The sequence below is a fragment of the Lactuca saligna genome, chromosome 5 (assembly GCF_052625555.1).
Source record: "Lactuca saligna cultivar CGN05327 chromosome 5, ASM5262555v1, whole genome shotgun sequence".
Taxonomy (NCBI): Eukaryota; Viridiplantae; Streptophyta; class Magnoliopsida; order Asterales; family Asteraceae; genus Lactuca; species Lactuca saligna.
In genome coordinates, this window is record NC_136421.1 from 21942415 (window position 1) to 21967080 (window position 24666).

The window sequence follows — 24666 nt, forward strand, 5'->3', positions numbered from 1 at the left end:
TTTCTTTGGAAATGGTCTTGCTAATTTTGAAATGGCAAATGACTTGCGAGCTTTCTCGATAGAGATGTTATCTATACAAGATCTAATTCGTATAAAAGAAACCAAAATCTTCAACTTTGAAATTTGAAGAGACATTTCATAGTCAGATATCAATAAACACAATTTGTAGATTTGCTCGAAAACAATTTCTTCAGGTATGAAAACCCCTTTTCCCATCTGCAGATATTCTCCGAAAATGAATCCCGGAAGCCTTGTAATCACTCTACTCTTCCTCCTATCACCACCCATCGCCGCCGTGGACTTCCTTTTCAACTCCTTTAACACAACCGCCAACCTCCTGCTAGTACGTGACGCCCGCATCGAGCCACCGGTGATCCGCTTATCTAATGATTCCAATCAGTGGTCAATCGGCCGAGCTTTCTACTCAACGCCAATTCAAATGTTCCGGCAAGGATCCAGTAACCTTACTGTATTCTCGACGCAGTTCGTCTTTTCAATCTTACCGGAAATCAGCTCCAGCCCCGGTTTCGGCATCACTTTCGTGTTATCAAACAGCACCGAACCCAACGGAGCAATCGGCGGTCAGTATCTAGGATTGTTCTCCAACTCCGCTGCACGAACTGTAGCTCCGCTTATTGCCGTGGAGTTCGACACCGGTATAAACACGGAATTCAACGAGACGGATGGAAATCACGTCGGAATTGACCTTAATAATATTGAATCAGAGGTGAAAGTTAGCGCCGGTTACTACAATTCTACAGGGAATTTAATTTCGGTGGATATGCGAAATGGGCAAAACGTACATGCTTGGATCGAATTCGATGGATCTAGAACGGAAATCAACGTTACAATTGCTCCTGCGGGTATGTCTAAGCCAATCACACCGTTACTCACTTATCGCAATCCAGCTATTGCTAATTACGTAACTTCTGATATGTATGTTGGATTTTCTGCTTCTAAAACCACTTGGGTGGAAGCACAAAGGGTTCTGGCATGGAGTTTTAGCGACACCGGCGTTGCAAGAAACATCAATACTACTAATCTACCAGTTTTCTTACTTCAATCCAATTCAAATTCTGGTTTATCCACAGGAGCTAAGGTGGGTATAATATGTGGTTCAGTGGCATTCTTTCTATGCCTGCTAGGTGTTTGTTATTATGTCTGGCTGAAACACAACTCCAGAAATCAAGAAGATGAAATCGAAGACTGGGAGCTTGAGTATTGGCCTCATCGATACTCATACGAAGAGCTGAAAGAAGCCTCCAACGGATTCTCAGACAAGGAAGTTCTTGGCGCAGGTGGATTTGGTAAAGTTTACAAAGGAACATTAACCAACAAGACAGAAGTCGCTGTAAAATGCGTGAATCACGACTCAAAACAAGGATTGCGAGAATTCATGGCTGAGATTTCAAGCATGGGTAGACTTCAACACAAGAATCTAGTTCAAATGAGAGGTTGGTGTAGAAAAGGAAACGAATTATTACTCGTATACGATTACATGCCAAACGGAAGCCTCAACACATGGATCTTCGATAAACCAAAAAAAGTTTTAAATTGGGAAGGGCGTAAGAAAGTGTTAACAGATGTAGCCGAGGGTTTAAATTACCTCCACCATGGATGGGAACAAGTGGTGGTTCATAGAGACATCAAATCAAGCAATGTGTTATTAGGGTTTGATATGAGAGCTCGATTGGGTGATTTCGGATTAGCGAAACTGTATACACATGGTGAAGAGCCTGGGACTACACGAGTGGTGGGTACCCTTGGGTATTTAGCACCGGAATTGGCCATGCTTGCATCTCCGACAACCGCCAGTGACGTTTACAGCTTTGGAGTGGTGGTGCTAGAGGTGGCATGTGGCCGGAAACCTATAGAAACGTGGCAGGAGAGAGAGGAGGATGTTGTTTTAGTGGATTTGGTTAGAGAGAAGTATGAAGAGAGAAAGTTGGTTACAGTTGCAGATGAGAGAATTAAAGGGGAGTATGACGTGGAAGAAATGGAGGCGGTTTTGAAGCTAGGGTTAAGCTGTTGCCACCCTGATCCGGTACACCGGCCCACCATGAAGGAGGTGGTTGCGCTTTTGTTGGGTGAGGATGCCACTCTTGCTACCATAATCATGTAATTATATTTTGCCTTTTTTTTTTTTTGTGTGTTATATTTCACAATTTGATTTATTTATTGTTGTTACATAATAGCTACCATGAGGTTGCCCTCATTGTATTACTATTACATATTGATACTTTCAGTTTGACACTGAGGGCAATCTTGATGGCATCTTTGTATATTACATCTATACATGTTGATTTTTTTTTTTTTTCTAGAAATTGTGTATTGTTTTCTTGCAAAATTGGATTGATTCATGGGTATGTTGAGTTTATTTTGTGGCATTCTTCATGGAATATATGTTTATTAGTTCAATACATTTTGACTTTTCTTGAAATTCTGTACTATATTCTTACTAAATCGAATTGATTCATAGCAAAGCACAATAATTGTTCTTGATTTCTAATTTATATTCAATAAAATCGGGCCTTAATCTTTGTTCATTAAAGAATTCAGGTCAACTGTGGTTGGTGCTCTTTCTAAGTTGTAGCCCACTTAATTTAGTCTTGTGTTCATACTTATCAAATTAGAACTTTTCAATATACTTAAAGTTAATTAAGACAAAAACAATAACATAAAGCAAATATAACTTCAAATATACACATTATTCAGCTATTAATAGGTTTCTTTCTTCCTAAAGACTAAAGTTGAGGGAGTGAAAATGGAAATATGTCTTCTTTCTTAGAGCACCAGCGATTGAACCTTGAGAACTTAATTGACAAAACGAAGCTACTGACTCCTTCATTGCTTCCGGTCCACATACCAACACCCCTACGTGGGACCCACCCGTTTCATTTGGGAATTTCGAAAATATTTCTGTTCAATTTGCACAAGATTAGGTACTTACAAGAATGCAAATCTTTATTTATAGCATAATTAACGTTAAAAAAAACTGTACCTTGGAACCCGGGTCTTGCTCCAAAATGTAGTTCATGATCATCAAGATTTCTTGATTGAAAGGAACTTGCTTGCATTTCTTTTCCTTCATGCTTAATCCCCATCAATGGAGGTTGTTTCTTTAGATGTTTCAATTTCAAAACTAAAGAGATAGTTGTTACAATGAGGATGGATAGAATAAACGAGCCTGTTAGAACAAGATCCACAAATGATGAGGGGGTTTGGGTTTTCTCTTTGGAAGAAGGTTTTTTAGGTTGAGGCAAAAAAACATGGCTCAAAATGATTAAAAAAACTAAAAATAAAATAGATGATAATCCGATAATAGTAGCCATAAAGAGTGAACTCCCGTATCCATTTGGGGAATAACTTATATGCCCGATGTCAAAATCGACTGTTTCAACTTGAGAAAACTCGTTTATTAATTCGCCAAGTGTTGTGCTGGATTTCGGTTCTTGGGTAACAAATACTTTTAATTTCAAACGAAATTCTTTGGTATTTTTGTTTGAGAGAAGAGGTAGAATTGAATTGAGCATGCCGATGCTATTGCGTTTCTTCGTGATGTACACGAGTTGTATATTTGTCGGGTAATTCTTTTTCCCATGATTTTGAGCCGAGGAAATTTCTTGCAATATGCTCAAAAATGGAGTCACCCCTATTCCTCCGGCCACCAAAAGCAAACTATCGTATTTACTGAAAGGCATTATATCATAAAGTATGGTGTTACAAAGTTAGACACAAGACAAATTACATTACGTAGGTCCCACATGACATGACAAACTGACATTGGTCTTTATATATTTTGGAGTCTACCATCTCTCCTGAATATTTAAAAGAGATAATATAATACTACAAAAAATTTAGGCTAATAAAAATTGCAACTTTTTGATCTACAAAAAAAGGTGGAACAATCTTAAATGCCTAGCCCTCATCATCGAATTCATAAATGGTCCTAGAAAATAGGCCCGCAACAAGGACGACCGTTCAGAATCCATTTTTCAAAAGAGTCGAAATTTTTTATGGAAAATATTATATTTAGAAGATAGTAAAAGTAATTTTCTTTGGATTACTGATCCTCTCTAATAAATAAAAATATTTTTGACACATATCATATTCTCATTTATTTTGCCACATGTAATTTTGTGGTTATTTTAAATTAATTTTTATTCCACATGTCATTTTATGGTTTTTTCATTTTATAAAATTTTTGATAGTATTTAAATGCAATAATAAATGTATATCAATTTCATTAATGAAGTTTCTTTCTAATTTCAAATTTACTAAATTAAATATTCATTAATTTTCTTTATTTATTTATCTGAATTATTTTTTTTTTAATTTAAAATAGACAAAAAAAACATTTTAATTTTTGTAATTCAATATTTTCTTACTTTTTTTTATAAATTCAAATTAGAATTTTGTATTAAGTTTTTTTTTTTTTTTTTAAATAAACAAATGTAATATATAAATCTCACACCTATTTACGTATTTTTAGTAGGGACAGGACAAATATATTTTGGCCCATTTTATCTGTAACAAATCTAGCCTTAGTGACGAGAACTTATATTTGCTACCTTAAGAAGTCCGTTGATGTGGGTCCATATGGTCCTTCAACAGAAACCGGAATGCATGTTTCCACTTTTTGATTAGGACCCGAAACGGGCATTCCTTGGATCATGTCATAAAGAGAATTTGTCCACGACCCATCACATTTTATGATAACCGACATCGTATCATCATCAACGCTTGAGCTTGAAGCTATACTAAACGAATGCCATTGAAATTTCGAAATTCTTGGAACCTTTATAAAGATTATGCTTGTGGGGGTGTACTTCAAGCCTGCATATATACATATATACGTCATTCAAAACTTTTATAAAATCAATTATCTTTATTCACTTTTGATAACACGATAGATAAATAATCACTTGGTTCTTTTGGAAGTATAACTTCAATGGCCTTGAAAGGGAAGATTCGTGCAGAAAGAATGCATGTTTGTGGCCTTGATTGTATTATTCGGAGCAACCTTTCAATGGCAAAAAGAAAAATTGCAGGAAACACCATGTAGAAGTGACGATCACCCGTGTGAAACAAGAAGAATATGATGAAGATGGTGTACAAGTGATGTGTGTAGTAAAATATTTCAAATCTTTTTCTTCTAATTTGTGGAAGTGATGTGATCCCAATCACTAATCCAACGATAAGTGCAATTTCGCCAGCGAGGTATATTCTTCCCGTTTTCTGCCATTTCCATATCTATTTTCCCCATAAAAACAATTAAAAAAAAAACTACATGTTATATTTAAATATAGAGGAAAATAAGACAGACTAAAAAAGAAAAATCCTTGAATATCTCTCCATTAAGTTAAAAAAACAGACACACACAAAGTCTAGTCCTGTTAACTCCACCAACTTGTACTATTTTAAGTGGAGATGTTGAATTTTCCACTAATTTTTCTTTACATTTTTTTTTGTGGGTTGATTACTTTTGTATAACCAAACCAAAGATTAAACGCAAACTGCAAAATGAGTCTAAGTTTGGGTTCTGCTTTTTGGCTGAAAAGCAATTAGAAATCTAAAAAAGTTTGAGGTTATTGAAATGCGAACACCCTTACCAAACATTACTAAAAACAAGAAACATAGTTTGACTTTTTAGGTCAAACCTTGGCCTTTTTCAATCATGTCACCTTTTTCTCTTTGTAGTTTTGTCATTGAATTAAAATTCAATGCATCTCAAAAAGCGAAAAGGACTAATAATTAATATCATTATTGACCTTGGAAAAATTATTCATATTTTGTTTTTAACAATAGATTCTTGAATTAAAACTCCAAGAAATAATTTTATTTTAAAGTGTTTAAATCTTAAATGATCACTTACGGGTCATATTAAAGGCGAATTGAAAAATTACTCATTTGACCCCGAGATTTTGCGAAACCGAAGAAATAAGGTAGATTACCTCGTCTTGAATCTGATGTTTGATGCCCCAAATGAATAAAGTCCCAACACCATGTAGAGTGGAGAATGATAGCATCATGGTCCCGAGCCAGATATGATATCGAACCGATGCTTCAAATTGGATACCGAATAAGCGAAATACCGCCATTGCCCTCATGATCGGGAATAGAAGCAACCCTAGACAGGCTTCTGCTAGCAATCCAAACCGTGTTGCTATCCTAAATGTCTTATATTGCCACCTATCAGATACGAATATCTTATGAGTATCTGACTTAATCTCGTAAGTTATATATTATTGTTTTTTTTAATTGAAAATATATGAGGAACAAAGGCTTTCCAATGTTAATTACTAAATTTTTAAAAAACTCAATTAGTTTTGTCTTTGGCGTTAAGGAGTGCAAAATACACGATCTATTTTTTTTTATTATATATTATATATAAATTTTTATTTAAAATAATAATGATAAGAACATTTTTTTTCTTTTTCCGGTTCGTCCCAAGCTGCCATGGTCCTTCATTTTTCCAAGTATGCCATTATTTTCTTAAATATCTTAAACATCATTTATTCACACGTATTTAATGGGGTGAAGCCAGAAATTTTTTTCTAGGAGTTCCTTATAAATTAATTGGGATATATATATATATATATATATATATATATATATATATATATATATATATATATATATATATATATATATATATATATATATATATATATATATATTACTTGTTTATATTCTTAGTACTCACATGTTTAATTTGAGTGATTTGACTGGCATCATCTTGTTGAAGTCATTAGAGATGCGTATGTAAAACGTCCACACGAGAAAGATGACGAAAAGGGACATCACAAGGGCTTCCATGGCAGACAAAACACCCACAAAACCATTGACGATAATTGGATTCGATAAAGCCGTGATGAAACTCCTCCCTTGTCTTCAAACATTCAAAGCAAAACACCCCAAAACATTAATTTACATGTAATTATCAACGAATTTAATCATAATTAATTATTATCTATCATTTACCTCTGTCTTCGTTCCTTTGGTTTGAAATGCATGTACACAAATCCAATCATCACAGAGACGATAATAGGCAATGACAAAACAATGAAATCAAGACCTGAAAGTAGGTGTATGATCATGTTAGAAAATCGTTTGATTTCTGGCTTTTTGCGTTTAATTTCTTAATCTATATCTATATATTTAGCTTCTATATGAACTTGAAGATCTTACCATTATAACCGAAAACTGAAGTTCTTGCAGCATCTTCAGCTTCCTTCCATGTTCTTGTCCATATTTGTGTCGGTTTCAGAACCCAAATAGATACCCACCCGAGGGCTAGTAAGACCATTAAAAGTTTGAGAACAACAAGAAAAGCTTTCGCCATTTTTGAGTTTGATTACGATGAAGAAGATCGGGACTTATGTCAGTGCGAAAGACTTCTTTTCCAGAAGTTTGTGAAAACCAAGTTGGAGATATGAAATATGTGAGTGTGTGTATATATACATAGATATGTGTGCGTGTGTGTGTATATTAGATATGGATATCATTAGTGAAACCCCACCATTAGTACAGTTTACATCATGATATATGATAGTATTCAAATAATCTTATCATATTAATCATTTGTATTTCTCCCCTTGTCATTAGAATTTAAACACATGGCTTGTATGCATCAAGACATCAAGTCTCTTCAAAGATGATAGCATACAATTTCTTTATATTGTCAACACGAAGTGGAAGACGAACAGTTGTATTTTCGGGAATTGATAATTTAATATTCACATTTCTACACACAAACGAACAAAAAAAGATTTATATAGAGATGAGTATTGGTAGCAAGTATTGTGACGTGAAGCTTCAGAACAAGAATCATAGATAATCATTGTTTATATAGCTAGAGATAGGTAATTTTTCATTTATCTTGATTATCAGTTTTCTTAACCTTATAAACTAATCAGAAAATCACAATCAAAATTAAAATCAGTCCAAACCGACTTCAAATTACAATAAACGACACAAATACACTTATAATATGAAGTCCTGATAATCAAGTTAAGAAGCAATGTGAAACCAATGTTTTTGAGTTCTCAAGTCTGATTGCTTCAGACCCGAGAACTCAACAACACTGTCTCGAGTCTGATTGCTTCAGACCCGAAAACTCAACAACACTGTTTCGAGTCTGATTGCTTCAGACCTGAGAACTTAAGACCCGAGAACTCAACAACACTATCTCGAGTCTGATTACTTCAGACCCGAGAACTCAAAAACACTGTCTCGAGTCTGATTACTTCAGACCCGAGAACTCAAAAACACTGTCTCGAGTCTATTGCTTCAGACCCGAGAACTCAACAACACTGTCTCGAGTCTGATTGCTTCAGACCCGAGAACTCAACAACACTGTCTCGAGTCTGATTGCTTCAGACCCGAGAACTCAACAACATTGTCTCGAGTCTGATTGCTTCAGACCCAAGAACTGAAGACCCGAAAACTCAACAACAGTGTCTCGAGTCTGATTGCTTCAGACCTGAGAACTCAAGACCCGAGAACTCAACAACACTGTCTCGAGTCTGATTGCTTCAGACCCGAGAACTCAACACACTATCTTCAAATAAACGTGGGCCCTACGTACCTACGAGGGAAATGGAGTGCAAGAATAACGGTTTGAATATTATGTTATTGGGACATAGTGATGGTAGAGTTTGGCTTTCGCATGTTGTCAAACTCATGATATTTTTGGAATCTATTTTCGTTAGCAAAATTGACCCGCATTTATATAGTGGATTCTTGGTCCCATCCACTTCTTGCACTCTTCTTTTTTGGCGTTTTCAATCTTCATTCATGGAAATCCATATCTTGATAACAGAGACTAAATTCACTTGACTTTTCGAAGAGTAAACTGTGGTTTTTATCTGTTTTGTCGACATATAAGGAACTTGAATATATACTAGGAATTGGATAAGGGAATTGAACGGGAATCTGGTCCAGGATATAGTTAAAAGTAAACCGATTGAGTGCCACAATGTTCATGTTTTTAACCTCGAAGTGGAATGGAATTTTGCAGATCGCATAAGAATGTTACACGTGGTGGTCCAGATGCAAATCAGTTATGGAGGTCCTTAATTTGCACTCAGTTTTCCTGCAACAGGTTGCCAAGACCTTCAAGTTGTCAATAACAAGGACATGCATGAGACACTTGTCTTTCAACTCTTTTTAAAAGTAAGGTTGCACTTATTTAACTATAGATAATAGTTTTTAACGATCTTCAAGGGCTTTTAAGTCTTACACAAATAATAAATTAATCAAGAATGAGTCTCGGTCTAGTCAAACATACATCAAATACAATAAGAAGTATTAATTATATGTAATATTACATAATTAAATATGAAATTTCTTATAATTAATGTATTTCATATTTAATTATTAATAATATTCCTATGTGTTCTCCTTAAAACTACAAAATTTTGTTGGTAACAAATAGCGCCCAATGCTAATGCAATGATGTTCATAAATTAATTAATCTAGTCTTGGTTTTGTGCTTCTAATTTTATGCCAAACTTCTAGTGCTCATTTACAAGGATGGCATGATCGATAGTTGTGCTAATGCTCCCATGGTGGGTGTTGCCTATTTTTTTTTTTTCTTAAAAATTTGTAAATGAAACAAAAATAAATGGGGGGAGCACTACCGATATGTGCTACTTCCTAATTAAGTGGAGGAAAATCTAGGGAAAAGTTTTTAAATCAATACTTATTGGGGATTCCATCATTTGAAAACCCTAGTTTTAAAATATCAAATCACATTGATTTGAACCCGAGCTTCCATTAAGTAATCTTGCCATTATGCAAAATGGGTACACATCAAATTAGATCAATGCATCTCAATATCATGTGACTTTTATAAGGCACTAGAATTTGTGGGACTATAATGTCGAATATATCCAGTAAATTTGATTAATACTAATCACTATTTTCTATGATGGAACTTGCATCATTTGGATGTTTCTTTTTAGCCTTTTGTGGAGCTAATTTCAGTTAAAGTGTCTTGTTTTATTTTTGGCATCAAGAATATATGTTACGGCCTATACAAAATCACAAAAAAAGAATTGACTTGTAAGAGAGATATCAATTCGATAGATGTTAACCACTTGGATTGTGATGACTTATAAGGCATGTGGAAGATATGGTAGATAACCTATTGACCCATGTTCAAATCTTGGCACCACTCAGTCCTTGTGGCCATGGAGGTTCGCCTGCAGTGACTCCAGAGCATGAGACAAAGCTTTATGTTTGCAGCGGGGGATTAATCGGTGCGCGAAAGCTGGCCCAGAAACTCTCGTTAGGGAAGTTCCCTTTCCAAAAAAAATTCGATAGATGTTAGGAACAAATAATGTTGGATTTTTGGGATGAAAAACAAGTTAATTTTGGTCATGTTTTTCCTATCAAGTATCCATTATCCATATAAATGTTATTTAAACAATGTTTAAAAAATGACAACATACACACTGAAAGGAATCAATGAACCAGTGTTACAAGGTAAACGTGTAAACAACAAAATTCACGAACATAATAAAAAAAAAAAGTCTACCAAAAGGTGTTTGGTCTAACGGTAAGGAGTAACTCTTTCATTTAAGAGGTCATGAGTTCAAATCGTGTTGAAACATATGTGGTGATAGTTGGGAGTAAATTAGTTTGTCGTTTTAAAAAATAAAGAAAATAAATAAATAAAGTCTTATTTAGACTAATAATATAGTAAACATTCATGTGTAACAACCATATTCTCATTGAATTCATTATATAAAAAACAACTAAATAACCTCAAAAGTTTACAAACCCAATCATCGGCACAAAACATCACTGGTCAACATGTTGGCCTTCGGACATCTTGCATGTGCACAAAGCCAAACTAAAGTGATCTATAATTGAATACCCCTTTGATACAAACATGTAAGGTTGAAGCCAAAAGATGCCTTCTTTCAAATGTCAAAGTAAATTGCTACAAAAGATCAACTAAATCATGTAATATCAATGAATAGGCCAAGTTCTATTAGGCAAGCATATTGTTGCAGACGGACTATGTGGTCCTGCAAGTTTGTACATGTATTTTTAGAAAAGAATTTCGTATAGTGAGAAAAAAATATATAATAAAACATACCAAAATCCAAAAACCTATATACACCATTAAAAGAGGCCAATACCTTTCAAAGTATAATTATATCAAATATTTGAGAAAATATACCATCATTGGCTTTCACCCTTTACTTTTTTTTACATTATATTTATCACTGATGTCTTTTGTCCCAAATTTTGAGTTTCATAGCATGGACGATCTCATATAATATACATATGGTCATTTAACTCTTTGTTTTGTAGATCTTTAAGTATTAATCTATACCCACGTAATCCTATTAAATAATACAGGTAATCCTATTAAATAATAATACATTATTCATAGTTTAGTTTATTTGTATATATACATAATGTCATAGTATAGAGTACATGGGATGTTATATTATATTATATAGTTTTTCAATGAAATACATTGTAAACTCTTAAGGGTTTTCATTATTTTTACTCTTGTTAACATGGTATAAAGCCTAAATGAGTAACAACTCATCTAAAACGTTTTGAAATATCATTGAATCAAATAAAATTTGTCAAAATATAACAAATTTTTATTTTTGTTTTTAAAAGACCGTTATAACTTGGAATATGTGGTTTTTCCGGTTACAATTGTCATTTAAAAACGGAAATAAAAAAATTTGTTACCTGTCGAAAAACAATTTGGATAATTTGTTACCCCATTATATGATTAATTAGCCCTAAATAATACTCATATATTTTGGTGTGGGGGAAAAAATATAAAAACTAATATATAAATTTCATTGGGTACGTGAGATTTTCCCAAAACACACATACACAAAGATAGAGAAGAGAACATGGGATGAAACATTTTTTTTTTCCTTGTGAATGTCTTTCTAAATAAACAATCCTACTAATATTAGTTTAAGCAAGGTTCCATTCATCGATGAAACTTATTTTTTTTAATGTGAAAAAAATAAGTTAATCCTTCTTCACTAGAACCATCAAATTCTCAAAACCATTATCGATGGACATATTAAGCCCATTATCATTGTTCCTCCTCCATGTGAAACTGGTGGAGAAACCCTAAACCTAATGATGATTCTAATATGGAAATCACTTCATCCTTGGACTAATGATGACATGTGAGTTGCAAATCTTGATATGAAGGTAAAATCTGTAATAAGTAGTGCTCCCTCTTATAGCGCTTATTATTCTACTAAAATATCCATATAACCAAATATATGAGTCTTTAAATAATAAAATAATAATATATCTTTACTTTGTGTTTTTTATAAAATTGTGGAAATGGTTCATGTGGGTTTCAAAAGGCTCGACATTAGGATAAATTTGCAACACATTACATTGATGGTCCTTTTATGTTTCAAAGTCTTACATTATTGATCCATTTCTCTAACTCCTTAAGAAATTGGACTTTAAGTATGAGTAAAATGATCAAAATACCCATATTTTGTCTATTATGTTTTTACCAATCAACTAACTATAACTACTTGATATAAAATTTTAAAAGATTAAATAAGAGCCTAACGGGCTCCCATCGTTCACCTTCCCAAGCAACTCCGCTAATCGCCTCACACTATAACCTTTTAATATTAAAGTCATCCACTTTAGGTCATTGCATATTGTCGTTCTTACAACTCCAACATTCGTCACTTGCAAGCAACTCTAATGACTTATAATAAGTCACTGCTTCCTTAATCTTTAGACAAAATGATACTTTTTCTAGGTTGCTTCTAGATCAATTACAAGAACATAAAGCAAAGAATCAATATATATCATTTAGTTATAATGGTACCTAAGTATATAAATACATATACCTTATGGTTCTTGTTCATATTCCATTGTGTAATGTGAGAGAGAGAGAGAGAGAGAGAGAGAGAGAGAGAGAGATGTGAGTATCTATGCCTTTTGATACTTTGTTTATTTCATAGTATCATTTTTTTCAAAATCATTATTAAACTATAGAGCATCATTTTCCATATGTATATAAACAATCAATCTCAGTTGTGTGTCAACTTGATTGGCATACACAGTGATTTTTAATTCAAGTTCTTGATGATTCTAATGACGAGAGTATTCAATGGTTGATTAACAAAGACTTGTCAAAGTAAACACTCAAGGGCTTTAACATTGTATACATACATCGACTAATATGAACAATCAAACATCAAAGCATGGATTAAGGAGACATTTTTTTGGTATTTAGGACTCAATTTGTTGATTGATGTAAACATTATCCCCATCCGGATGAATTGATTTTGTTAGTTGATGTTGATATGTTGTGCATAGGGTTTTTTTTTCTCAAATTTTGGTGTTTATACTATATGAAGTAATTTGGTACAATCTTATTATATATCAGATTGTTCATCAAAAACTCAACAACTTGCTAGGGTGGTAGGTTAGAGACTAACATAAGAGCACTTGCTGTTGAGTTTAGGATTAGTAAGGTGGGAGTCACCAATGAAGGTTATTGTTTGAGAAGAAAGTGTTTACTAGAGAATAAGATTTTTTTAGGTTGTTTTTCTTGTTTAAAATGAAAGAGGGGGGAGGGGGGGTGGGGGGGGGGGTATATTGTATTACTTTTAGTCCATAGGTAAATTGGTCATTAAAAAATAGCACATGTCAAAAGTTAAACTTAATGAGACATACATTGCAAAGTTGTAGAAACATAAGGACCAATGATGTAACGTTTAGTAAAATAGTCCTAAACTATACTTTTTGGAAACTACTATGACCTTTTTGCAATTTCGTCAATATTCTATATTTATTTTTCCTATTATAAAACTATATTTTAGAAAATCTATCTATTTATAGGAATTATATGAATAAGGAAAATAATTTTAGAATACTATATCTGAATAAAAAACTAAAAATACAATATGGTGATCAAATCGACTTTTAAGAATATATTATTATTTAATAAAAAGAGAATATTAGAAAAATGATATAAAGGGAAGATTATTACTAAATTGATGAAAGTTATTATTTCTTAATTTAAGCCAAGAAGGAATGAAGCATTTTTTTTATATGAAAAAGGCTTTGAAAGCAACGAGACAGAATTCATATTTCACAATAAGCCACCGCCACCACTCTCACACACACCTTTGTTTTCATCTCCACCTTTCTTTGTTATCTTCTGGTAGTTCTTATGTCAGGAGAGAGAAAAAGTGATGATGTTCATGAGATAATGGAGATCGAAGAAGAAACCTCACGCCATAGCTGGCGGCGAGTCATGTCGCCGGAGATTGTGGAGGTCGAAGAGCACGAAAACCGCCCAAACGTTATTACCAGAGACGCCGTCGACGTTTTTGTCGCCGTCGGGAAGAACGATCTCGACGTCGTGAAATGGGCCGTCGATCACCTTATCTCTCCCGGAGCTCGTCTCTATCTCGTTCATGTCTTCCCTCCCGTCACACACATCCAGACTCCTGGTACTCATCACACCTTCAATTTTCTTCCATTTCTGTTTTCTCCAACTCCTCTGCAATTTTGACTTTAAATTACGGGTCGGGTCGGATGATCTGCTAACACTGTTTTATACATTCTTAAGAATACCATTTAGATAATAAAGATATTCAACATAAATTCCAAAAACTTGTTATTGAAATAAAGATGTAGTTCGTTTTCGATAAATCATATAATGTTTTTTTTCCTCCAATTTGCTTTCTAGGCTTGTTTATTTTCGTTAAGTATTATGTAAATAATGTTTTAAAAAATTGAGTAACTACCGGTACATTTAACAAAATGGAATACAAATGAAATAAATACAAACGTGTCTTTCAAACGTCCTAAAAAAGTTAGACTTGATAAGAAAAATCGTTTTCTAGCATTAAAAAAAAGGACCACTTATATATAGTTTATCAACTTAAGTTAGAAAGTACAAGTGATAATTACGGGAAATGAATTCTATTAATCTAACTTTTTTTTTTTTTAATGTCATAAAAGTTGGAAAGCTATCAAGAAGCCAATTAAGCAAAGATCAAGTCCAAATCTACGTAAACGAAGAGAATAATAAGAGAAGAAGCCTCCTACAAAAGTATATACGTCTTTGCACTGATGCCAAGGTGTATTTCGTCTTATAATATTTCACATAAAATAGACTTTATTTTGTATGTAAAATAATAGAATTTAAGTAATCATAAACAGATAGTTGTTGAGACAATGCTTCTAGAGAGTAACACCACAACAAAGGCTATCCTTGATCTAATCCATGTCGTCAACATTACCAATCTTGTTATTGGAACTAAACGATCCCCTCCACTAAGGTAAATTTCAAAGCCCTTGGTTGTAATAATGTTAAACTTTTTTCTCCATAAAAAAGATAAATATAAACTATTTGTGTTGTGGTGTAGGCGATTGAGAAAAGGGTTGGGAAAAGGAGAGTTCATTAAGAAGAATGCTCCGGATTTTTGTGAGGTTTCCATAATTTGCAATGGGAAACAAGTCACAACAACCGGTCAACAACGACAAGTTGCAGGCGGGGTGGTTTCTCCATCTGATATCCCTACAACGAGTAAAAATGAATTGAAAATCACTCGTTTTCAGTCTGAACGAAAGTTTTTTGAGTGTGCATGTTTCTCAGGGAATTTTGATTGATTTTACTTTTACTTTTGAATGTGCATTACGTACATGATGATCACGCGTGCTGGTATCAACTTAGAGTTGTTTCATAGTATGGTTTTTTAGAACATAAGTTTTCGTTTTTCTTTAGAGTTGATACAAAATTCTATAACATGTACGAATAGGTATGTAGATGTTTTTAAAAAATTGTTATTGTTACATTTTCTTGTGGGTGTACACGAATTGATGGAGACACAATAAATTTTTAGACGTGTTTCAAACGACATAAAGTACAATGTTATTGGTTTTAAGCAAAATTAGGTAATATGGTAGAAAAAGAGCATCTCAATCTAGATTAATATAATGTTGATATCTAAAACAAATTAGGTTTTATGTAACATCGAAATATAAGTAGATAAATGACACTTTAAGCATCTTAATCAGGATTAATATCAAGTTTATGGTTAAAACAAATTAGCCTTTATGTAACATCAAAATATAAATAGATGATAAGTGGAAGAAGACAATTTAAGCAATCCATTTACGACAAGAAAAGAATATGTGTTCCCTTCATTTAATTGGATTTCGTCTAGAACTCGTAAGTCTAGAAAAATTTGGATTGAGTGGATGCAAAATCATTCAAGAATTAATTGTTCTCTTCTTTTCTTGTTAGCCTCTAGCTAACTTGTGTTTATAAAAATTCAGTCATTCCAACAACAACAACAAAAAAAAATGTTTGATGATAAGTGTTGGGTATTGAAATGCAAATTCGATAAACTTAATAACACAAAATGGGTGATGATGCTCAAAAGATCAGGATAATCAAGTTATGTGTACACGCAACTAAAGAGATTCTTGTAATGATTAATGAATGTTATACATATCTAACTATAATTGCATCGGTGGTTCATACTCTTATTTTCTAATAAAAAGTTATATATGGTTACAATAATGAAATGTATTTATATTCTAGTTGACCTAAAATTTTAGGTTGGTCAAAGAGCCTATGAAAGGTTGTCATAAAGTTATATGTTGTTTCGCAATGTAGCATAGTCAATATTTGTAACAGCCCAAAATCTCAAGTATGGTTTAATTGCATTTTGGGGTGTTTTAAAGGGGAGACTCGGCGAGTTGGAGCCAGACTCGCCGAGTAGGGTCGCAGTTGTGGTCGCGGGTTCGCGGCTGGACTCGACGAGTCCAGGTATGGACTCGGCGAGTCGACGCTGTTCAGCGGAAAACCCTAGCCGTTCAGTTTGGGACGTATATAAGGGATCTTATGCCGTCATTGCTCGTCTTTTGGCCGATTGAATAGAACCCTAAACGACTGAGGCGTCTAGAGCAAGCTTGAAGGCCATGGGTGACCTTGAAGGAATTGTTGTGCAAGGGGGAGAAGGGTTTTAGTTAAAGGAACTGCAGGGAGTTCGAGTTCTGAAGTTTGGGGACATGGAAGGTACATCATTCAGGTAATAACTCGGATTACATTCTCCTGTGATTGATGTGTATATAGATTTAAGGTTTATGGAACCCATTTGGAGTCTAGATGGTTGGTTGTGTTGTTATTCAACGTTTATAACCTTGTATTAGGACCCTTAGAGGTCCAGAAGGATCCATGTTTGTATATTCGGGAAAATATGTACCTCAGGAAGCAGTTCGATCGACTGCATGGCGTGGACTCGCCGAGTCGGATGATCAGACTCGGCGAGTAGCTTGAAGATTCACTGGGACTCGCCGAGTTTGTTCTTCAGACTCGGCGAGTGGAGTCGGGGTGGCCCCGCGATTCTTCCAGGAGTAACTCGTCGAGTCAAAGGGGATACTCGACGAGTAGAAGGGGAATTTTAGAGGATTGAAGAACGACCAGACTCGCCGAGTCGCCAGGGAACTCACCGAGTCCAGTCGAGCTGACAATGGACTGTTGACCAGAGATGACCGGTGTGATTTCTTAGGGTCAGTTAACGTGGAAGATAGAAGTGTTAATAAGAGATATATGATGTTACAGGGAGTTTGTAGCTCGGAGGATCAAGTGCAAAGGACTTCAGGAGTTGCTATCTCCCAGCGTCCGCGAGGTGAGTCTTCTCACTATACTGTACCCGGAAGGGTTTGATTGTGTGACCGGAAGGTCGAACATGTTATGCGTTATGTATTCATACTGTAAATGGAAGTTAGTAGCTACGCGTGATATGCATGTTATATGGGCTGGAAGGCAAAGTATTATGTGACAGAAAGGTCAGGTAGGATATGTGATATATGTGCTTTATGTGTTAGAGTATGTTTCGGGCCGGAAGGCAGGTTGATATATGATATATGTGCTTTATGTGTTAGAGTAATTGTATTATGTGTTATATATGTGTATGGGCCGGAAGGCAATTATTTTATGGGCCGGAAGGCAATTATCTTATGGGCCGGAAGGCAAATATCTTATGGGCCGGAAGGCGATTATCTCATGGGCCGGAAGGCATTGTGCAGTAGACCGGAAGGTCAGGGCCTGGAAAGGCGTACGTGCGTAAGGTGTATATTGGGGAAACTCACTAAGCTTCGTGCTTACGTTGTTTATGTTATGTTGTTTCAGGTTCTTACAGTAACGCGGGATGGCAACGGTTCGATTGTACACACCGAAGAAAGAGTTGTGTTTTGGAGGATCCTGGTTTTCTATTTAACTGAAAATGAAACTACGTTTTGTAATTCTATTATGAACGAGGTTTTAAACAAGTGTATTAAAATTTAAATTGATTATTTCAATAAAAAAATTTTGTCTTGAAAATCACGGTGTTACAATTGGTATCAGAGCCTTGGTTTGAGGGATTCGGACGCGCCTATGGGTGAATCTGGACTCAAACTGAGGGAGTAAGAAAAAGTTTTCAAATAAATAGTTTTCTAAAAGTGAATAAGAGTTCAAAGAGAAAGCAAGAGAGCAGTGTGTACAATCAGCCAGAGCCAAACGGTGATTTCCCAAAATACCCTTACTTTTGTGTTATGAAATATCTATTATGCACTTTATGAGATATTATTGCATGCTAGAGACAGGCTAGGAATTTCATATCTTAGGACTAGAGTGGCCTGATTTGTGATGCCTTAGCCTAGGGTTTGTTGTTATATGTGCGTTATGCTTTTGTGTGTATGTGATGAGTGAGGGTATCTAGTTAGAACGCACGAGGGGTAGAGCTACAGAGTACAGTGGTACTTCCGAGGATGAGCCGAGAAGGTGGAGCTATCAAGGATAGGGAGTCCTATGTATGCTTCGATGCTCGAATGCTGCTTGCTTCGTGCTTTGTGGAGTTCTCGATGATGGGAGTCAGCTACTAAGGGAGTATGACGATACTCAGGAGGTAGATGGCTGGCATCATTAGGAACTCTTCAGCAGCTGATAGCAAAGAAGTGGGGGGACGGCGGAAGGGACTAGGGAGTAAACCTAGCCAGATGAGTGCGCTGGTAGAGTAGAGGATTTCGCTGGAGAGCGAGCACGCGCGATGGGATTGGTGAAAGAGTAACTCGATCAGCTACTTAGGAACTCTGGGATGGTCCGTGTGGAAAGTATGGGTAGATGTGGCAGGTAGTATGGGCCCGTACTACTGAAAGCAGAGGACCCATACTTGATACAGGGAGCATTCTGAAGGTCCTAAGGAACGGAATGAGGAGTGATGTCATGGTTCGAGTACCATACATCGGAGCAGATTGCGGGGTGATGTTATGGTCCGGGCACCATACATCGGAACAGATTGAAATAGATGTTGTGGTTCGAGTGCCATACGTTGGAGCAGATTGAGGGTGATGCTATAGTTCAGGTACCATACACCGAAGCAAATTGAGAAGGCATGTCATGGGATGAGTACCATGGTTCGTAGTGGATGATGCTGGTGACTATCTTGTTATCCGGTTATGATCGATGAGGTAGAGATCGGACGCTATGGGTTTTAGGCCTGTGGACCATGATTGAGGATGGAGAGGCGTTCCTTGAGAGGAGGAAAGGCGAGTACCTATCAGAGTATTGTGGTAGGGAGTTAAAGGGAGAGGGAAATTTCGGTCTGAGTCGAGAAATCAGTCGATAGAGGAGAGGTCACCTTCTAGGTGGGTAGTGCCATTTATGTTCGTGTGCAGGACACGAGGGGTCTGGTGTTTCAGTTCTGGATTTGGGAGTACACCCTGCAGGTAGTTTTCGATAATGACTTCCCTCAGAGCATCAGGTAGCGGGTGTGCCGCGAGACAATGATTTACCGTGAGCAGACAGTCAGTTGGGACTGAGGTAGTCGAGAACCACACCACACCTAATTGAGAATGACAGGTTGTGTTATAGTGGTAGCAGTGAAGAGTTCAGTCGAGTTTTGCAGTGCAGAGAGTTTCGTCTATGTTGAGAGTGAGTTCCTGTCCTTGGGACAAATCCGGCGTTGGATATGGGTTGATGAGTTGAGATGAGAGGAACGATGATTTTGCGGTGCAGTCTACGAGTCAAAGATGTTATCGAGCAGTGCAGGTGCTTAGTATTAGATTGGTATGGGATTTGGAACGATTAGGGGCAGCCGTGATGAGAAGTTCTTGGAGAGTTAACCAGAGGTTCAGAGTATAGAGGGTTGATTGACTTCATAAGGGGAGGGACTATTGGGCGTTGCATAGCACTTTCCTGGAGCAGGTACGATTTCGCTGGTGAAAGATAGTCGTGGGTTGATGGTATGCTAACTAGTGACGGTTCGAACCCTAGTGGGGGAGAACCGGGTGCAGTACGTAGAAAACAAAGAATTGCCAAGAGTAGTTATAAGTGGAGTATAGAGATGCAGTAGGAAATCATGAGACCAGAGGTGTCGATGATCGAGTAAAGGGGTCAGAGTGAGTTAATGCGGGAAGTACTTGAAGAGGAGAACGAACGTATTCATGACAGGTGATTGGTGTTGTTGCAAGAAGATAGAGAATGATTGGGCAGTCAACTTCCGGAGTCGGTATGCGTATCCTTGTTTGGATTTTGAGTGTCGGGAAAAAGGGATTTGGAGAATTATCAGCGCATTTCGTACGTCAACGTTATCTCGCATTCCAATCGAGAAATTAGATGCACCAAGGTTGTAAGGCGGGGAAAATATAGATTTAATTATGGGGTGCAGGAGATCAGTGGTGGTGGTAGTATTCTGGGATATTCGGGTATGATATCCTTATTTTGGAGTTATTCGGGAATCCCGAATTGAATCGACGTGTGGCATATCAGGTATCTGCGGATTTAGTAGGAGTCTTCGGGTATGGGCATTCAGGGAGATTATTTGAGAGGGTGGATTTTCGCAAGACGGGCGTTCGTTATGTTGATTGCCTCCATAGTCTGTGGTGGATGTTCGAGTCGCAGTACTCACTAGTCAGAGGGTGTTGTGATACTGCGTGGAGTTGCAGTACTCACTGGGTGGCAAGAGAATTTTTATGTTGGAATATTTTCGAGCAGCGTATGAGGTGGAAGAGTTTCGAGTTTGGGTAGCCCTGATATTGAGTCTTTGGAGCTTGGATGTTGAGTCGGGGGCGAGACGGGGGTCTTTGTCTCTGTCGGGAGATGCGGGGAGATACGCAAGGAAGAGGCACAGCAGAAACCAGAGGTTAGAGTTGAGACGATCCTCGGTGGGATTGTATTTTCTCTCACGAGGAAAAGAAGATTTTGTGACTTACGTGTCACTGGGTCGGGATAGTGGTCACGGGGAGAAAAGTCAGTGGAATATTTGGATCGCGATATGGGTGACCGTTGGGGGCTCAGATGTGGAGCCAAAAGTTGATTTGGTACTTAGTCTTGAAGAGGAATATGGGAAAGGAGCTTATCATGATGACGTCTGAGGACACTTTAGAGAGGGCGAACGATGCGGACGTTCGAAGACATGTTTCGGGCATGTGTATTAGCTGTCGGAGGAAGCCGCGGTACGTAATTATCATTGGTTGAGTTGTTCCATATTAACAGCCATCATTAGTGCATTAGTATGCCGCCCTTTGAGCTGTTGCATGGAAGGTGATGTCGGAACCTCGTTCGTTGAGGAAAGGTAATGCATGGACCCGAGAGTCCTTGCGAGCAGATCCAGTGCATGTGTGATACAGGGAGTAGTGGCAAGGTTGTTAAGCGGATTTCACTAAGTGAGGGAAGGGAAAGGTATGTTGGGACGAGTGCAGCATGTGTATACGATTGCAAGAGGTGAACTCGTGAGAGTTGCTCTGAGAATTGAGAATAGGTCCCTCAGTTGTTCCGATATGGATAAAGTGGGCTTAGGATCGGGGAACCGGTGATTCAGAGTTTCATAACCCTTACGGGTCGTGTGATCATTGAGATTTAGAGCAGAGTCGCGTCTTGGGAAATTCTCGGTTGCAGGAAGTGGTGGACAGTACAGCGATCGTGTTTTGGTCGACAGAGCAGATGCAACAGGTTAATCAGAGGTTAAAGATCGTTTAGAGTTGACAGGAAGGTTGTGCAGACAGACGCCGTTACGAGCATGTGTTTCAGGTCGGCGACTTCGTATTCCTGACGGTCTCTCCCTGGGAAGGGGTGTTTCGATCCAGGAAGAGGGGTAAGTAGGGGCCCGGTATGTTGGGTCTTTGCGTGAAGGTGCGAAGGTAGGAAAAGTGGCCTACCGGTTGGAGCTGCCAACGGAATTGGGATGGATCCATGACACTTTTAGGTGTCGCAATTGAAGAGTTGTATAGCAGATGAGTCAGCAGTGGTTCTACTAGAGAACGATTAGGTGGATGCGAGTCTGTGTTACGCCGAGAGGCCAGTGGCCATCAGGGATCGGAAGATCAAGTTTCTGAGGAACAAGGAGGTACCTCTGGTATTGATTCAGTGGCAACCTCGGAAGAGATCGGAAGTGTCTAGGGAAGCCGAAACGTGTGATGCGGGAGCAGCATCCAGAACTATTTTCAGAGTGAGACTTCGAGGGCGAAGTCTAATTCTAGTGGGGGAGAATTGTAACAGCCCAAAATCTCAAGTATGGTTTAATTGCATTTTGGGGTGTTTTAAAGGGGAGACTCGGCGAGTTGGAGCCAGACTCGCCGAGTAGGGTCGCAGTTGTGGTCGCGGGTTCGCGGCTGGACTCGACGAGTCCAGGTATGGACTCGGCGAGTCGACGCTGTTCAGCGGAAAACCCTAGCCATTCAGTTTGGGACATATATAAGGGATCTTATGCCGTCATTGCTCGTCTTTTGGCCGATTGAATAGAACCCTAAACGACTGAGGCGTCTAGAGCAAGCTTGAAGGCCATGGGTGACCTTGAAGGAATTGTTGTGCAAGGAGGAGAAGGGTTTTAGTTAAAGGAACTGCAGGGAGTTCGAGTTCTGAAGTTTGGGGACATGGAAGGTACATCATTCAGGTAATAACTCGGATTACATTCTCCTGTGATTGATGTGTATATAGATTTAAGGTTTATGGAACCCATTTGGAGTCTAGATGGTTGGTTGTGTTGTTATTCAACGTTTATAACCTTGTATTAGGACCCTTAGAGGTCCAGAAGGATCCATGTTTGTATATTCGGGAAAATATGTACCTCAGGAAGCAGTTCGATCGACTGCATGGCGTGGACTCGCCGAGTCGGATGATCAGACTCGGCGAGTAGCTTGAAGATTCACTGGGACTCGCCGAGTTTGTTCTTCAGACTCGGCGAGTGGAGTCGGGGTGGCCCCGCGATTCTTCCAGGAGTAACTCGTCGAGTCAAAGGGGATACTCGACGAGTAGAAGGGGAATTTTAGAGGATTGAAGAACGACCAGACTCGCCGAGTCGCCAGGGAACTCGCCGAGTCCAGTCGAGCTGACAATGGACTGTTGACCAGAGATGACCGGTGTGATTTCTTAGGGTCAGTTAACGTGGAAGATAGAAGTGTTAATAAGAGATATATGATGTTACAGGGAGTTTGTAGCTCGGAGGATCAAGTGCAAAGGACTTCAGGAGTTGCTATCTCCCAGCGTCCGCGAGGTGAGTCTTCTCACTATACTGTACCCGGAAGGGTTTGATTGTGTGACCGGAAGGTCGAACATGTTATGCGTTATGTATTCATACTGTAAATGGAAGTTAGTAGCTACGCGTGATATGCATGTTATATGGGCCGGAAGGCAAAGTATTATGTGACAGAAAGGTCAGGTAGGATATGTGATATATGTGCTTTATGTGTTAGAGTATGTTTCGGGCCGGAAGGCAGGTTGATATATGATATATGTGCTTTATGTGTTAGAGTAATTGTATTATGTGTTATATATGTGTATGGGCCGGAAGGCAATTATTTTATGGGCCGGAAGGCAATTATCTTATGGGCCGGAAGGCAATTATCTTATGGGCCGGAAGGCAAATATCTTATGGGCCGGAAGGCGATTATCTCATGGGCCGGAAGGCATTGTGCAGTGGACCGGAAGGTCAGGGCCTGGAAAGGCGTACGTGCGTAAGGTGTATATTGGGGAAACTCACTAAGCTTCGTGCTTACGTTGTTTATGTTATGTTGTTTCAGGTTCTTACAGTAACGCGGGATGGCAACGGTTCGATTGTACACACCGAAGAAAGAGTTGTGTTTTGGAGGATCCTGGTTTTCTATTTAACTGAAAATGAAACTACGTTTTGTAATTCTATTATGAACGGGGTTTTAAATAAGTGTATTAAAATTTAAATTGATTATTTCAATAAAAAATTTTGTCTTGAAAATCACGGTGTTACAATATTGAAGCTTTGACGATAACTATTTCGCTGTAAAAACCTTTACGGAGAGATTGAAAAAAAAAATACTTCTATAGACACTTCAAGTTCCCTACATTGTGCTTCAAGAACATAATATTATTTATTCGGATGTCTTTTAATTGTTAAAAACTTTATCGACTTATGCTTTCATTTTTGTTTACGTGAAAACAACTTTATAAACTGATTACACGAAAATCTTATATTCTAATTCTTTTATGTGAAAATAACTTTATAAATTGGTTACACAAAAATATTATATTTTAATTCGTTTGTGTGAAAATAACTTTATAAATCATGCGTATATATTATTCACTATTTGTAAGATCCGTATATTACACGAGTTTATTAAAAAAATGGTTATATATGAAGGTCTAAAGATTTTGAAAGTTTG

General features: G+C 37.2%; 3 protein-coding genes across 3 annotated transcripts; 2 read left to right on the top strand and 1 right to left on the bottom strand.

Moving 5' to 3' along the window:
* On the top strand, window positions 1-2418 carry LOC144997076 (Concanavalin A-like lectin protein kinase family protein). Its single transcript, XM_078956899.1, has one exon. It carries the CDS (start codon window positions 197-199, stop codon window positions 2120-2122), a length of 1926 nt encoding a protein of 641 aa, XP_078813025.1. The 5' UTR covers window positions 1-196; the 3' UTR covers window positions 2123-2418.
* A 200-nt stretch (window positions 2419-2618) lies between these two features.
* On the bottom strand, window positions 2619-7473 carry FRO8 (ferric reduction oxidase 8). The gene is made up of 8 exons (XM_078956707.1): window positions 7192-7473; window positions 6985-7078; window positions 6707-6892; window positions 5955-6192; window positions 4926-5253; window positions 4572-4836; window positions 3002-3690; window positions 2619-2919 (listed from the first exon to the last, which is right to left on the bottom strand). The coding sequence occupies exons 1-8, from the start codon at window positions 7343-7345 to the stop codon at window positions 2738-2740; spliced, it is 2136 nt and encodes a 711-aa protein (XP_078812833.1). The 5' UTR covers window positions 7346-7473; the 3' UTR covers window positions 2619-2737.
* Window positions 7474-14053: 6580 nt separating this feature from the next.
* Window positions 14054-15839, top strand: LOC144997263 (U-box domain-containing protein 33-like). The gene is made up of 4 exons (XM_078957128.1): window positions 14054-14489; window positions 15004-15122; window positions 15205-15323; window positions 15411-15839. Exons 1-4 carry the CDS (start codon window positions 14207-14209, stop codon window positions 15652-15654), a joined length of 765 nt encoding a protein of 254 aa, XP_078813254.1. The 5' UTR covers window positions 14054-14206; the 3' UTR covers window positions 15655-15839.
* The last annotated feature ends 8827 nt before the right edge of the window (window positions 15840-24666 follow it).

Coding starts and splice junctions, on each gene's coding strand:
- LOC144997076 (XM_078956899.1), top strand. CDS start 197: ATGAAAACCCCTTTTCCCATCTGCAGATATTCTCCGAAAATGAATCCC.
- FRO8 (XM_078956707.1), bottom strand. CDS start 7,345: ATGGCGAAAGCTTTTCTTGTTGTTCTCAAACTTTTAATGGTCTTACTA. Junction 6,193..6,706: donor AAATCACTCAAATTAAACAT/GTGAGTACTAAG, acceptor CGTATCTGATAG/GTGGCAATATAAGACATTTA. Junction 2,920..3,001: donor AGCAAGACCCGGGTTCCAAG/GTACAGTTTTTT, acceptor CAAATTGAACAG/AAATATTTTCGAAATTCCCA.
- LOC144997263 (XM_078957128.1), top strand. CDS start 14,207: ATGTCAGGAGAGAGAAAAAGTGATGATGTTCATGAGATAATGGAGATC. Junction 14,490..15,003: donor CACACACATCCAGACTCCTG/GTACTCATCACA, acceptor ATGTCATAAAAG/TTGGAAAGCTATCAAGAAGC. Junction 15,123..15,204: donor GTCTTTGCACTGATGCCAAG/GTGTATTTCGTC, acceptor AATCATAAACAG/ATAGTTGTTGAGACAATGCT.